Source organism: Apteryx rowi, unplaced genomic scaffold (genome assembly GCF_003343035.1).
Source record: "Apteryx rowi isolate R43461 unplaced genomic scaffold, aptRow1 scaffold_1055, whole genome shotgun sequence".
NCBI lineage: Eukaryota > Metazoa > Chordata > Aves > Apterygiformes > Apterygidae > Apteryx > Apteryx rowi.
This window is the reverse complement of record NW_020447259.1, coordinates 13,660-28,505: the sequence shown is the minus strand read 5'-3', so window position 1 is coordinate 28,505 and position 14,846 is coordinate 13,660. Positions and strand designations below refer to the sequence as shown.

General features: G+C 34.8%; 1 protein-coding gene across 1 annotated transcript in view; it reads right to left on the bottom strand.

The window, feature by feature from the left end:
• The window catches only part of LOC112967706 (coiled-coil domain-containing protein 141-like), a gene marked incomplete at its 5' end in the record, with an annotated part of 60,244 nt that overhangs the window by 32,316 nt on the left and 13,082 nt on the right, over positions 1-14,846 (bottom strand). The window contains 8 exons of the mRNA XM_026069144.1: positions 4,746-4,895; positions 6,038-6,217; positions 6,509-6,697; positions 7,299-7,424; positions 8,285-8,464; positions 11,053-11,229; positions 12,190-12,381; positions 12,875-12,994. Of these exons, the coding sequence (XP_025924929.1) occupies positions 4,746-4,895; positions 6,038-6,217; positions 6,509-6,697; positions 7,299-7,424; positions 8,285-8,464; positions 11,053-11,229; positions 12,190-12,381; positions 12,875-12,994 (1,314 nt within the window). The remainder of the gene's footprint in view (positions 1-4,745; positions 4,896-6,037; positions 6,218-6,508; positions 6,698-7,298; positions 7,425-8,284; positions 8,465-11,052; positions 11,230-12,189; positions 12,382-12,874; positions 12,995-14,846) is intronic.

Sequence of the window (14,846 nt, the reverse complement as noted above, 5' to 3'; positions counted from 1 at the left end):
TTATATTCTTTGAGTTGACATCTTTTGCTTTTTTGAGTGTAGTACAAATTATGCTAATTTATATTTATCTAAAGGAAGTGATATAAAAGAAATATATCAGTCAAAATGCTTTACGGTCTGTTTCTCCAGACACATACAAATGAAATTAAATTTACCTATTTGATTAGTGTTAATAAGTTTAGGTCATACCTGCAATGTGATATTCAACTAACATATTTGAGAGGTTTTTACATTAGAGAGTCATAGAGACATTTTTTCAAAATCCAGGAAGTAATGAATGCTCATTTTGTAACTACTGCTAGTGGAACAGCTAACAATCCATTATTATTCTTATTGTTAGTAGTATTACTACATACAAATGTTTATCCATCAAGGGATATATTTTTCATTTTCATTTCATCTAGTAGGATGCTACCACATGATTTCACCAGTGAATAGACAGATGGTATTCACTCAGTGTAATGAAAAAGAAGGGAATTCTCTCACCGGCTTTATGATCTCCAATTAGTTTAAGCTCTTTATCCCACCTAAGTATAGAGAATAATAAAATCTATCTGACAGCACTCTGTAAACATAACCAGGTCTGTAGAACAGTATTTTGCATTCAGAACACAGAAGTCTTATCTGCTAGTTTATTTGAGGAAAACAAGAGATGAGTGAGAGTTTATTTTAGTTTATTTCACTGGCTTATGTACGTACATTTGCTGGTGATCATTTATAAGGCCAGAGGCTCTCCTCAGAGCAGTATGTGAAATTAGATCGCCTTGTTTCAGACATGATGGCTCATATGTCAAAGGTCTGCAGCTGCTGTCACTCTTCTTTTAGCCTCAGTGGAAAACCAGATTCAACTCAGACTTGATTCAACTGACCCCCTCAAAGTACATATACACAACTCCTGTCAACACCAGCAATTGTACCAAGGATAATAAATGGCTCTTAATCTTTAGAAAAATCTAAACATAGCTCAGCTTTTCACCATTTCCTGGAAAATACAATGAGAAATGCTAAAGGAACTATATGTCCTAATACTTTAGAGGCTTCAGCCCACAAGTCTAATGGAAGTTTGTGACTTGTCCATTGTGTCAGAGTCATTAATCAGGCAGCTGTTCCTAACTATAGCTGGCCTGTCATGGGTGGAGAATGATGGGGAGGAGGGGGGAGTTGGATGCCAATTGCTAAGATTTATCACACAAGAAGCAGAAAATAAATGAAAAAAAAGCAAGATATAAAGCTGCTTTTGAAATGTTTGTATTAACACTAAAGTTTCAGTACTTTGATTCCTGTGTGAAACTTTTTAGATGGCATTCCAGTGTTGTTATCCACCCTTCCCTTTTTATTCCCACATAAAACTTCCAGTAGCACTAGAAATCAAAATAGACCATAAAAGCGGGTCACTAAAAACAGCTGTTCAAAGGGACAAATATTAAAGTCAGCCAGAAAGCAGGAAGAAAGAAAAGGTATTGCTCAATTTATTAGCGGTTATGACTTTTGTGCTTGGGACCACATCACAATAAATAATGGTGAGAAATGTGCTGAGAATTATCAGTTTCTACTGACCTGTGAACTGCAATAGCTCAGTACCCTCTATGATTGAAATCCACATTTTCAGTCTTATAAATAATGACATGATGGAAAAGAAAGAAATTAAATGACTGGGGAGAGCTGAGAACATAGTTCAGGGTCTGTTACGACTTCAGGTCTGTTACTCTTCTGTTCCAGGTTATATGCAGACACGCATAAACGTTATCTGTAAAGTCGTTACTGGAGAAAGGATTTTTCATTGTGAAGGTTAGCTTGTGTAAACAACTGCCATTTATAACCTCAAGAACAGGTTTAGTGTTGTGTTAAGCTACAGTTACCTAAGGCTTGACTCAGCTCTATCACAAAGCTGTACTGTGCTACAAATGACTGCAGTGCAATGCAGAGCTGCAGCTCTTCAGAGGCTGCTATCCAATCTAGCTAGTGAGGCAGGAAGCCCAAACTGGCAATCGCAAATGTCATATGAACTTACTTTCCTTACACTTTGCAAAGATTTAGATGGCGTAAGTCCTGTTTTGCCTTTGCAAATTCTCTTTAAATTTGAGAAGACGCACAAAAGACATATTTTACTCTTTGGTCCTTCAAGACCATTTCAAAACTCATACTATATATCCTTTGCTATAAACATAAGTATTCGCTTCCTTACTGTTTAAAGTAGCACTAACATGTTACTAATGTAGATAGCTAGCCTGTGATCAGAGCATGGTATTTTCAGACACCACTGAGTCATAATCCCCACAACCCTGACTCATTTGCTTTACTTACATATTTAATACCACCACATTAAATGCAAAGGAATTTAAGCATTTACAGCAGAATTTCAAATACTTTCACTCAACTTTAAAATTTGGTTTGTGCACTGGTAAATCACAACTAAATTACCTGGTTGGCTCTTTACCATTTGACAGCTACTAACAGCTGCTGCTTGCTGCTCACATGTAAAGTGAAATATTTATTAGCTTAGACCTGACAGAGGATAAAGGAATTGTTATTTCAGACAGGTCTGCTTGATATTAGCCTTACTGTCAGTCTAATTAAAATTGTTAAAATTAACATGTTAAAATTAACAATTAAATGTTAAAATTAACAATTAAATGTTAAAATTAACAGAATTTAAAATCCTGAAGTGAATTTACTCATAACTTTAGCATTCTTGAACTAGTTTATTGTCTAGTTTCTTGACCCCTTAATAGAATTAGTTATAAATACTTAAGGAAGAAAAACGGCAATGGATTAATGCATATACAGGTATATTAGTATTTGTTTAGGAAATATCTCCGATACTAACTTCTAATAGAAATGGAATCTAATTAAAGAAAAAGATACCACAGGGCAATTTAGCATTATTTGAATTAGATTACACTCAACAGTCAATTAGGTCTGAGGATGACAGGTATTAACCTAGTCAGCCAAGATGGCTTTCCCAACTTAAAATGCAATAAATACCCATAATTGATACCATAATTGAAAATATGCTATACAATTATTTTGCAGTGGGTTTCCATTAACTATGAGAACCTAATATACTCATTATATTTCACAAATCAGCTGTGCAGGGCATGCGACAAGTAACAAGTGTCACTGACACTCATTTCATTTAAGTTTGGGGAACAGAGAGACATAAAAGTTTTTTTTCTCCATGAGTTCCTGCTCTCACTGAGTCTAATGAGTAATGAAAATAGAAAATAACTCTACTTAGAAAGGCGTCACATTCTCCTGCCCTCATTACATAACCCGAGAATCAAAGGAAAGAGACAAAGACAGTATATCCGTCAGTCTTGCACACAGGCTGCTCAAGAAACATTTTTCTTTTCTTCAGCAAATTTGAGGGGTTTTCAGCAAAGCTTAGAATACTTCAGTTAAAACCCCAAATATTCTAATTCTGTGATGCCACTGCAAAGCATAATAGGACTTTTTGTCTAGGTACTTCATGCTTCCATTCTCTTCTACAGCGTGGCTTCCTCAGCCAGAGCATGTCTCCCATAACACAGGCCATTCCCACCACCTCCCACCATTGGCTAGTAGTTACATCTCAGGAGACTGATGCACAGAAGACCACTGAGTGCAACACATTCAAATTACAACTGACAAGGGACTGGAATTGTAGCTCAGGTTCAGAAAAAAATTTTTGATGCAATTTTAAATTACTACTTTGTGAAAACGGATACTTTTCACAAACAAACAAAAGTATTTTGTAAAAGAAAAGAAAATCCAAACACTAATTTTCTCATAAAAATAGTTGAGACAAATCTCAGTGCTCTACTTCAACAATTTTGAGAAAATACAATCTTTCTTTATTGAGGTGTGGGTTTACTTAGTGCAAGGTAAAGTCAGAAAATATATGTTTCAGTACCCTGTGTTTTCTCTACCTATGCTTCACACTACTTAGAAACTTAGTGTGAAAGCTTTCTAGGTAAGAATTCGGTTTATGTACTTCATGGATACACAGTGCAGTCTACAGAGCATCAAGTGTGGGTGCTAGGAGAAGTGGCCTCTCATTTTAATGGATCACTCTGGAAAAGTTAATTCTATGGGATGTTTCTCCTAAATTGACTTTGCTGAGACATCTATCCAATGGCTTTACATTCGGCCTGCTAAGTTGTGAGTGGATTGTATTTGGCCTACTAAGATGATATATTAATAATTATATTATAATATTATATTTAGTAAGTAATTTTTTCTTAACCTTACTAAGTTTCCAATCTTCATAATGACTTGTACCAAAGAACATTCCTTTTTATTCTGTCAGTTTTTAAAGTATCACTTTCTGGGTTTTTGAGAAAACAGTAAGTACTAAATTTCTCTTCTCGTTAAAAGACTTAGAGTTCTTTCTAATACAGGAAACAATATTACAACTGCAAGAAACAAATTCTATTTTTGTTTGAAACTTTAGCTTCATAATGAAGAAATCTGAAAACCCAGGCAGATCTGAGAGAGAGAGAAAATTTAGCTGCTCTATTTCCAGCCCTCTTGGGGTAGTGAAAGCACATTATTGCCAGCCCAACAGCTTGATATAAACTTGAACTGCAGAGATGCAGACAGATTATTACTGCTACTGTGTGGATTAAAGGTTGCTGGTAAGACGAAAATCAACTTTTCTATATATGTATGAAGCATATATGGGCAATGGTAAACGGTAACATACATTACAGCATGCAACAGCTCTTTTAACAGTCATTTAACATGTTGGGCTTTCTCTACCTGACCTCATTTATCTCCTCTTGAGTGGTGCAGTATTGGAAATTCTGTGACAGTTCTTCCTCATATTTATCTGCTTTGGAGCTCCAGTTAATGCTGTCATACTCAAGTCTAGCAAGTTCCCGCTTTAGATTCTTTACAGAAATATTTAAGTGATTCTAAACAGAGAAGAGACAGAAGAAAAAATATGAAACACAGGAAATTTACTGATTTAATCCATTTAAAATCTTTTTGAGGCAGAACATGTATAACTAGCTTTAATGGGCTAGATTAAAGAACTACACCTCTCCTGTGTAACTGAAAAAATAGACTAGGGAATAGTTTTGAGTCAAAGTCACAACTAACACCATGGTGATACTCTGAGCCAAGAGGAAGTTATCTGCTCTAGGCCTTTGCCAGTCAGAGATTTGCTCCTCCCTGCTGCCCAACTTTTTTTTCCCCCCTTTGGGAGGGGGGAATACCAGTAGTTCTCGGGCCATGCCTTTCTTTTCTTTGTAGGGAAAGAGGTTTCCGCCTCTGAAAAGCGGAGTGGTAATGTGGATAACATAAGCAGGTCATAATGGAATGTCTTGCTTTCTCCCTAGTAAATTAATACATGGCAATGACAATCCTGCCCTGTATAAATAATTCTTTACTAAAACGACATCCACTTCCCTAAGCAAATCAGTCTGAAATCCACTACTAAGGTGACACTTATATTTTCTTTCTGCTCTTTAGTTACCCTTTGTTTACAGAAGAATACATTTGCAAAGGTACCTTTCTAAAGTAGCAGGAGTCTAATACTTAGATGTGGCTGTCAAGAAATCACCAGTAGGGACTTGATCTGCATAAAGAATACCAGAGAGCTGGAAGACAGCCTTTTTTTTTTTTTTTTTGTCCAGTGCTGATATTTCAAGACTCATTTCCTCCCTGTTTCAAATCTATTTCAATGGCTTCAAAGTAAGAACTGTTACAGATCATATAAAAATTAAAACAAGATTTCAAAAAAGCCAAATGTTTTCTCTTGACAAAAATAATTCATAATGTCACAGTATCTGCGGAAGAGTAAATTTCAATAGTCCTGGATGCTTCTTTTATTTGATGGCTGTGTATCTGCAAACTCTAAAAACAGAAGTCGAAAAATGATTAACTGTTTTACATTCTAATTTTTTGCTTTCTTTTAAAATTATTCTAAAAGCTATGCATTTATTTTTCTTAATATACTAACACCTTTTATATATATCTACAGTCAGTCAGATAGGTCCTATAATTTCCTTTCATATTTAGTCCTGTTTTCACAGATGATTCTAATTCTACTCACAGGTTGCTCTACTGCAGACACAACATTCACTCCCTGGGTAAGAACCAGTCTATATAGATGTTTGATCCATGCATGTTTCTCCTGAGCATTCACAAAATAGGCTTTTGCATGGTGCACATCTTCAGGGCCATCACTTATTTCAGGAATATCCAGTTCTCCCGATTTTGACAGACATTCCAGCTGGAATATATTAAAATGAAAATCAGTGTGTGAAAGAAAACTTACCATTCCTTCCTTACCCATAATGTGTTAACCTAAACTATGTCGAGACGGGTCTAAGTATTGAAATTTTGGTTCAGATCTGGCATCTGAACTCTCCAAGTTTCAGGTAGTTTCAGATCCAGAGTTTTAGTCCAGATCACTGGGTGGGTTAATGCTGTTAATCTGGAGAAAAAGACAGATGACAAGTGCCAAAAACAAAAAGAGATTAGCTGCATTAAGAAGAAGGTACATTTTAAAAATTATACTCACTTCTTTTTTAACATGATGGAATTGGACTGTCTTGTTGAAAACATCATCATATTCTGTCATTGTATCCTTTATTGTTTGATGGAGATGAATAAGCTCACTTATTCTCTCAGAATTCTCTTTGCCAGAAAATCCTTCTTGGCTCAGCAATTCTAATAATTTTACCATGTATTCAAGCTCAGCATTCAGTTGCTAGCAAAAAAGGAGCATAATTTACTCTTATTTGCAAGATTTCCCTTACATTTGATGAAAAAACAACGTAACAGTGGTGAATTGCCTTAGAGAAAAATGTCACTCTCTTTAAATTACTCTCCAAATTCTTTACTTTTTCCTAGACATGAATTTGAACTATTATCCAGAAACAGTCTTGAACCAAAACGTAAGAGTCACACTCTGACTCTTAGAGGAATGGGAGACTGAACAGCTCACTAAGAATCAGAAAYAGTATTCAGAAGAGGTAGGAAGCTCAGTATGACCTACCCCAGCCTCTGAGCATCCCTCCAACTCCAAAGCACGAATGCTGGTGCTCTCCCTTGTACTCCCTTTTCTTCCCCCTTGTGCTTGTGTATCATCTTGACATGCAGCTAACATCACACAAGACATTCTATGGACACTGAAGGCAGAATCTCTCTTCCCTTCCCTTATAATGTGCACTAAACTTCCTTTCAGAAAAGTAATACAAAATGTAAAATACTCTAACCCCAGACACTCTGTATGAGGTAAATGTGAATGTGAATCTTTACAGCACCAAAAAGAGCTTTTGCTCTGCTGTGGACTTCACTAAGTCTCTCACCTGTAGCTGTGGTTTCATTTGGTTAAGCTTTTTTTGTAGTTCCAAAATAATACAAAGGTCACTTCCAAGGTCAACTATTGCTGCAAGTCTGAGTGCCTCTCGAAGAATCTCTAACCCATGGGTAGTCTAAAAGATAATGAAACATTTCAGTATTTCTATCTGTAGTAAATAAAAAATATTTAAATCTAAATCTAAATTTGTAATAAAAACCTCCCCCAAACCAGACACTCACATGCTGTCATTTCATTGAGATTATTACTACAAAAACGAGAGATTCTTAAAATGATACTATCTTTCATTTAGTCTAATTCTTTTCTTTTTTTCTTTTTTTTAACTATAAATCTGTCTCAAATCCTCTGACTTTAACATGGGTAATAGGAGATCCTTAAGACAGTGTGCAAAAATGATTCAGACACCGAGATGCAAGGACTCAATCATACAGTGTATTCCATGTGATAACGGGGATTGTGATTGAGTGATAAATTGCACTAGATGTACACAGTGGCCAAAGACCTTTGGTTCTGCTGCTAGCATAGCTAGTACTGCTTTTAAGGAACCCTGCACACTGTCCCTGTGCCAAGGAGGTTTAAATCCTTTCCTTATGATATGGTTGGACTTTCTAGGAGTAGCAGAACCAAAACACCCTTTAATTTAGTAACTATTAAGCCACTGCAAAATGGTGTTAAAAATAAACAAAAAACCCAATCAAACAAAAACAAAGCACTGCTGCTATAGTATATAGAGCTGAAAATTTGAAATCAGTATTTGCATGCGTTTCAATATGGACAAAAAAAAAAAATCAAGAAAATGTCATCACGTTTCTTGATGACTATCAGAATGGTAAAACAAACTATGGAGAAGTATTTTACTGATCATCTCACTTTCTTAAATGATGTCTATAACACTTGATATGAGAGTCACATACAAACAAATAACAATCCAGAAATGTTTGCTACAGTTGTTTTCTTCATATCTATTTTACTTACCTTTTTGAGTTGTTCTTTAAATATCCAACACTGTTGCTTGATGGGTTTTACTTGATTGATTTTATAATTCCAGATTGCCCAAAGATCAGTCAGCTCTTTCTTTTCTTTACTCAGATTAATAATAGTGTCTTCTGTTACTTGTACAGATTTTTCTACCTTTAATATTAAACTCTCATTTACCTGGTAAATAAGCAATTAATGAAACACAATTCTTCCACACATTTTTATAAAAATTAACTACAATGTCCATAATACTAAGAGTAAAGTCTCAGAAAACTTAATAAAACCCATCAACCTATTCTAACATAACTTCTTTGAAAATTCCTGGGAGCTTACATGCTTTTAAGTATACTGTTCTTTTAGAAACAGGCATAGGGAAAAGGAATTTGTATACTGAAACCATGACTAATGCTAATGTTTAAAACCCAAAAGAGGTCAGTAATGACTCTGAATTATTGCCATCTGATGGCTGTTTGATAGCTCATAAAAAAAAAAAGTAATTTTTGAATGGACAGAACTATCCAAAATGTCCTTTCGGGGAATATCAGTGGAAAGTGAAGAGGAGGAGAAGACTGCTCCTCCACACTGAAAAACAAGGCAGCACTGAAGCACAGAAGGGATAGCCTGGTCAGCATTTGAATATTTTTTGTTTTTTCCTCTTTTTATCAGAACTCAGCTCAGAAACACCTTAGAAAATTTGGTAATGCTCTTTAAGCTTTTCCCATTTCATAATTTTTCTGTTAAGGAAAGTTGTGTGTGTAAATTATTGGTGTCTGTGTCTTCCCAGATACTTAAAAGCTGCATCCTAAAAATATCATGGGAACATAACAGCAGAAAATATGGTGGCAACATACCTCCAGGTATGGAGAGATTATTCTTTTAGAAGATATGTTTACACTTTAAGTGACTGAAGTGTAATTACATATTCAGACATATTCAGTTTAGCTTTACTCTGATTAGTTTATCTGTGCCTGGGTGTATCCAGCTGTGACATCAAACACTTTAGCTCACACTAACTGCCAGAGTACTCCCCCTGCTTCTTGGGTATGTTTTCCAGCTCATCTTGCATGCTACTGCAGGTTGTCATCCCATGCGTTCACTACTACCTCTCCCTCCTCACCCTTTCAGCTGACTGATTGAACTGCTCCCTAATCTGTCCTATGAAAACAGAAACAACAGCTGGGTATCCAAACTTTCTACATTGGCATGATTTTAGTAAGCATGGCTTAGGGAATGTGCATGTGTATTTCAAATAGTCATTTCATAAAGGGGTGTTAGAAAACTAGATAGGGGTACCTAGGCAACGCCACTGAATCCAAAACAGGATGTACAGACACCAAGAAGGATTAACTCTAAGGAAGCAGCTCTAGCACACATTTCTTTAAAAGAATTTTATACATTGCATTGGTAAAGACTGCCTCTTCATGGAGGTAAAATAAATGAAATAATGCACTTACATATATGTTGCTTTCCAGTGTGAGCAAAATGGGCATTTGTGTGAATGTTATATTTGTATGCATGCACTGTGTCATTTATTAAGGGCTATCTCATTGTCAATCACAAAACTCATATTACTCATAATATCATCAGCACTCAAGTAACACTTTCATCTTTTAAAAGTATAGCAGCATTAGTCCCTTTTAAAGGTAGGTACTAACAAAATCAAAGCCCATAAGCCACAGAACTAGGATTAGACCTTGTCACAGTAAAATATCAAATCTTCACTGCATTTTATCAGATTATACTGATTTATACAGAAAGCAACAGCCTGAATATTCTCTGCTGCTTGTGAAAACACACACAAAAGAGTTTCTGAACAAAAACCTCTTGAATTCTTCCTATTTTTTCACTCCTTATATGAGGTTTCCTGTATATCCACCAGGATAGAATGCAAGATCAACCTATGAATCTGACAATTTGCTGCAGGTTTTCCACGTGGAGACCCTATGTCTCCATACAGATTCTGTTCTGTGCTGCTACTGTTATTACAAATGGGCACATCTCCATGACAACAAAGTTGCAGGCTGCCATTTCAGTGGCTCTGGCAAGCAGCAAAACAAATAACATCACTTGCTATGTAATCTTTGTTACCCAAAGTATTGGCTTGCTCAGTCTTATAACTTGGCTTCCTGGTCTCCATTCCCACATCCTTACCCTTTCTGTAAGTACCATACCTGCAGAGCACACTCCACAAATGCAAAAGAACAGTGGAGAATGCAATGAGATAGCCTAACAATTCTGCACAGAACAGGGGCAATTTGCACTTTAAAACTTTGGGAGAAATGGTCTACCTCCAAAGTCATTCTACATATTTTATACACAGCTGCGTATAAATGGTGGTGTAAAATGTTTGATCACTTTATGATCTTTTCAAGCTAAAACTTTCTCCCACCCTGATTTTATAAACATTTTGACATTTCCATATCAAAGTTTGTTACAGTCCTATTTTGTGAAAGTGTGGATACTAAATTTCTAACTCTGGTTAAAAACAAATACATCAATATTTGTATTCTTTGAATTATTCTGAGCTTTAACTGTGATTCCATACAAATATGCCAATCATTTCATCCTCTTCCCATCTCCTCCTCTCCTTACATGTACACTGAAACACAGTAGAAATGCACTTTGCCTTAGGCAGGTTCTCTGATGAAAGCTAGCTTGACCCATACACTTAATCTGTCATTATTTAAGTACGTATTTGAAGGGGTTTTTTTGCAAATCTAACAATGAGTTTTGTTAAAGATGGTAACGCCATGAACCAATCTCACCATATTTACTAAATGAAGAAAATTGTGACCCATATCCTGGGTGGAAAAAATTTTCTTTATAGCCTTTTGCCACTGAGTATTAGCTGACTCAATTGCAGTTTTATTTTCAGCCTTCCTGTTTGCTTGTAGAGCTTCAGATTTATACAACTCCTTTAGGTTTTGAATATGATTGTTCACCTGTGGAAAGACATAAAATACACATCAAATCAAAATCTGAGTTGCTGTAATCAGAAGGTATATGGACATGGTAATATTGAGTAATAGCCTCTGAATATTTTCCAGGCCTTAAAATATATCTATCTAAAATTTATATTTAAATTAGCTAATAAAAAATGTGTTAAATATCCTGTAAACCTGCAGATGGCAGGTAGATAGTTGGCAGCAATCTGTTCGATTTCTGTCATGTATCATTACATGAATATTATATACCAGTATACCAATGCAATGACTTTCACTTATCTGTTTAATATGCAGTAACTAAAATTAGCAATACTCAGAAGTAGATATGATCCAATCTTCTGGCGGTTTATACTTGCAGTACTAATTAGATCCTATGACTAATTTTATCTAAAAGGTTCAATTCCATCTTCAATTTCTTTCTAAACATACAAGAATACCAACAGTGTTATAGAATCTTAAAATAAGTATTATATCAAAATTAATTGCATGGATTATCTCAGCTAGGGCTGGTTTATACTTCCTTTTTAAATCCCTTCAGTCAAATTAGCACTTCAACTGAAGTAGTGCAAGACTGTAGATAAACACCATTATATCAGCATACTACATTAACATTATATGAAATATTTTAAAAAATTATTGAAGCAAATTCAGTAAATTTACTGAATCAGAGTACATACACGTCAACATTTATATTATGTATATAATGGAAGAGAGAGGGAGGGAGGAGGAGGGAGACAGTAACAATTCAATTATAATACTTCCTACAACAGTGATTTAAATCAGTAGAAAATCCGTAGATAAACTAATCATTAGATTGATGCAAGTTCAATGGTCAGGGCTGCCTGCTCTGAGGAAACAGATCTCCTTTAAAACAGACAGAAGATTACAAAGACTTGCAGTGCTTTCACTTGTAAGATTTCACAGTTCAGTCAGAGAATTAAAGTAGGTAATCCATACCTCCATTGCTGACTTTAAAAAGGCCACATAAGTTTCTAGAATTTCTAGTTTTGAACTAATATTTCTTTTAATTTTTTTCAGTTCTTCATTCAGAAAGCCAGCTTTGCTAGAAAAAGCTGCCACTTGCTCAGGTTCAAATTCTTCCAAATCTTTTAAGACTCTCTCAGCTGCTTTCAGTTCATGTGAAGCTTCCTTTGAGGGTACAAGCATAGAACAAAATGTATAATGACTGAAAAGGACTTGTGAATATTGATTGCTCATTGTTAATTTTCATTAGTATTATGTATATGTATTTATGTATAATTCAATTACTTAGTTGAAGAGCAGTTCACAATATATGCTATATGCTGAAATTAACCATTTCTTTCTTGTAACATTTTGACACCAGAAACAATCAGTGAAGTTATTAAAATAGTCATTTTGAACAAAAAAAAAATGGGAATGTCAGCATTCAGACTAAGCAAGCCGCTTCACAATGTAAAGAATGAAAAGCAACAGAAGTGTTTCATATGTGAACACTGATAGCCAAAACTGATACATTACTTATAATCATGAGATTAGTCCAATTTTCTGAACTGATTCTCTGAGTCTAAATCCCCCTTAGTTGTTTGTGTTTGATACACAGTATACATTTGTTTCTAAAAATAGTTAACATATTATTAACATATGTTGTTCTATTCTTTACCTTTGTTTGATTAGCCAGTTCAAGATGTTTGTTCAAAACTCTTTCAGACTCGGACAAATAAGAACCAATCTCCATACCAGTTAAAAGCATCGGAGTGATTTTTTTAATTGATTGTGATACCTTTAATTGAAAACATTTATATAGTTATATAGTTTATATAGTTAATTCAGTAGACAGTATAAAAACCTCAGTTTGTTTAGAACAAAATAAAGACACACGATTGATGACTGGTGTTTAGATTATGTACTTCATATAATAAAAGTAGTGGAGAAATGAAAATATCAAGGGAGAAAATTCTACTATTTCAAATCTAACAGACATAGTCAGAATTTGAACAAAAAAACTCTGTTTTGCTCTTATTTTGTTGAGAGTGCTTTTCTTTATCCTAACTATTTCAGCTTTATTTCAGTAAGCTACTACTGTAGTATAATCTTGATATCATAACCTTAACATAAATACTTTCATTATGCTCCATTTTACAAAAAAACTACACTGATCTTTTTTTCAGCAGATATATTTAAAGCTTTTCTCACAAGCCAAAAGACCTATTTTTGTGCAGATACATGTACACAACTCCATTTTCTTTGTCGGTGCAAGATGTTATATATATCTGATGATAACAGAACAGGCTGTGAAGAGCAGTGGCGGATGATAACAGACATCATATAAATGTATTAGTGATACCAGAAATCATATAAATGTTATTAGTAGACATGTGAATTCACATATATCTTATCAATTAATAAGTGCCTGCTGATTGAGGTTCAAGCTTTATTAAATGAAGCTCTGGGCCAGGTGAATTTAGCATCAAATTCTTTGGAATACTCTGCATTAGCAGAAGGCTGTAATAGAAAGTGTTTTGCTTGGTAGGATAACAACAACATGGGCAGTGTTCCCTACAATGTAAGATGATATATTATGACTCAGATTTTCAAATGCCCTCTAATACAAGATTGGGAACAGAATGGCAAAATAAGCTGTGCAGAATGAAAATACATGTCAAAATTAGAGTCTACTTTTTGAGTAAAAATTACCTTCATAATTAAATCTTTAGCTTGATTAAGATTCATAACATCCTAGTGACATCATTCCTACAAGACCAACAGCAGGTATTAGCAAGTCTCTTATTTTCAGCTAAAGAAACTCCAAGGTATTTTCATCACGTCCTGATTTCATGAAATCTCTTCTTTGGAAAAATGCGTGTAAAGGGATGCATTTATTGCAAACTGAAATCCCACTGGTCTTGGAAAAGTTCATTATAAACATCATGCAAATACTGTGAAATATCAGATTGTAGACTTAATTATTCCATCATTAAATTTGATCTACTTTTTTTGGTCTACACTTTGGGATTTCCTTCATCTGAATCTTGTTTTAAAGATTATATTGCATTTGAATTTGAAAATACATGTGGCATCTTATTTAGAAGCCTTGYGTCTATTTCATCACTGACAAATTGTTAAAAAGGTCAGCAGCAGTACAGAACATTCAGCAGCTTCAGGAAGGCTGTCAGCTCCTTAATGGGTCAGTATCTTAATGAGTAAAGGGAATTATTATAGTGAACGGGACACACCCTATTTCAGCATTACTGAAAATTTGCTGAAGTCCACTGTCACCATTCCTATTAACCCTCAGTTTTGCCACACTTTCTTTTTTTTTCTTTTTAGCTTCAGGAAAATTAAACTAAAGACATAGACAGAATACAGAAAACCTGCATTCAAGTCACAGTCCTGATTGCTTGCTTCTCTTCCAACAGAGAACAAATTATAAGAGCTCATTATCTAAACAAATCCATGCTTTATTAAAGATCACTGGTATAATGTTCTCATGGAAACAGCTGCATTTTTCAGAACAGCTTTGAATTCATTGGTGCCTATAACAGCATTCACCATTCTAACTACAATCATGTGTGCTAACAAGCCAATATGTTATTTGGAATTATTCAAGTCAAGTTTAATATTCACACAGCTAA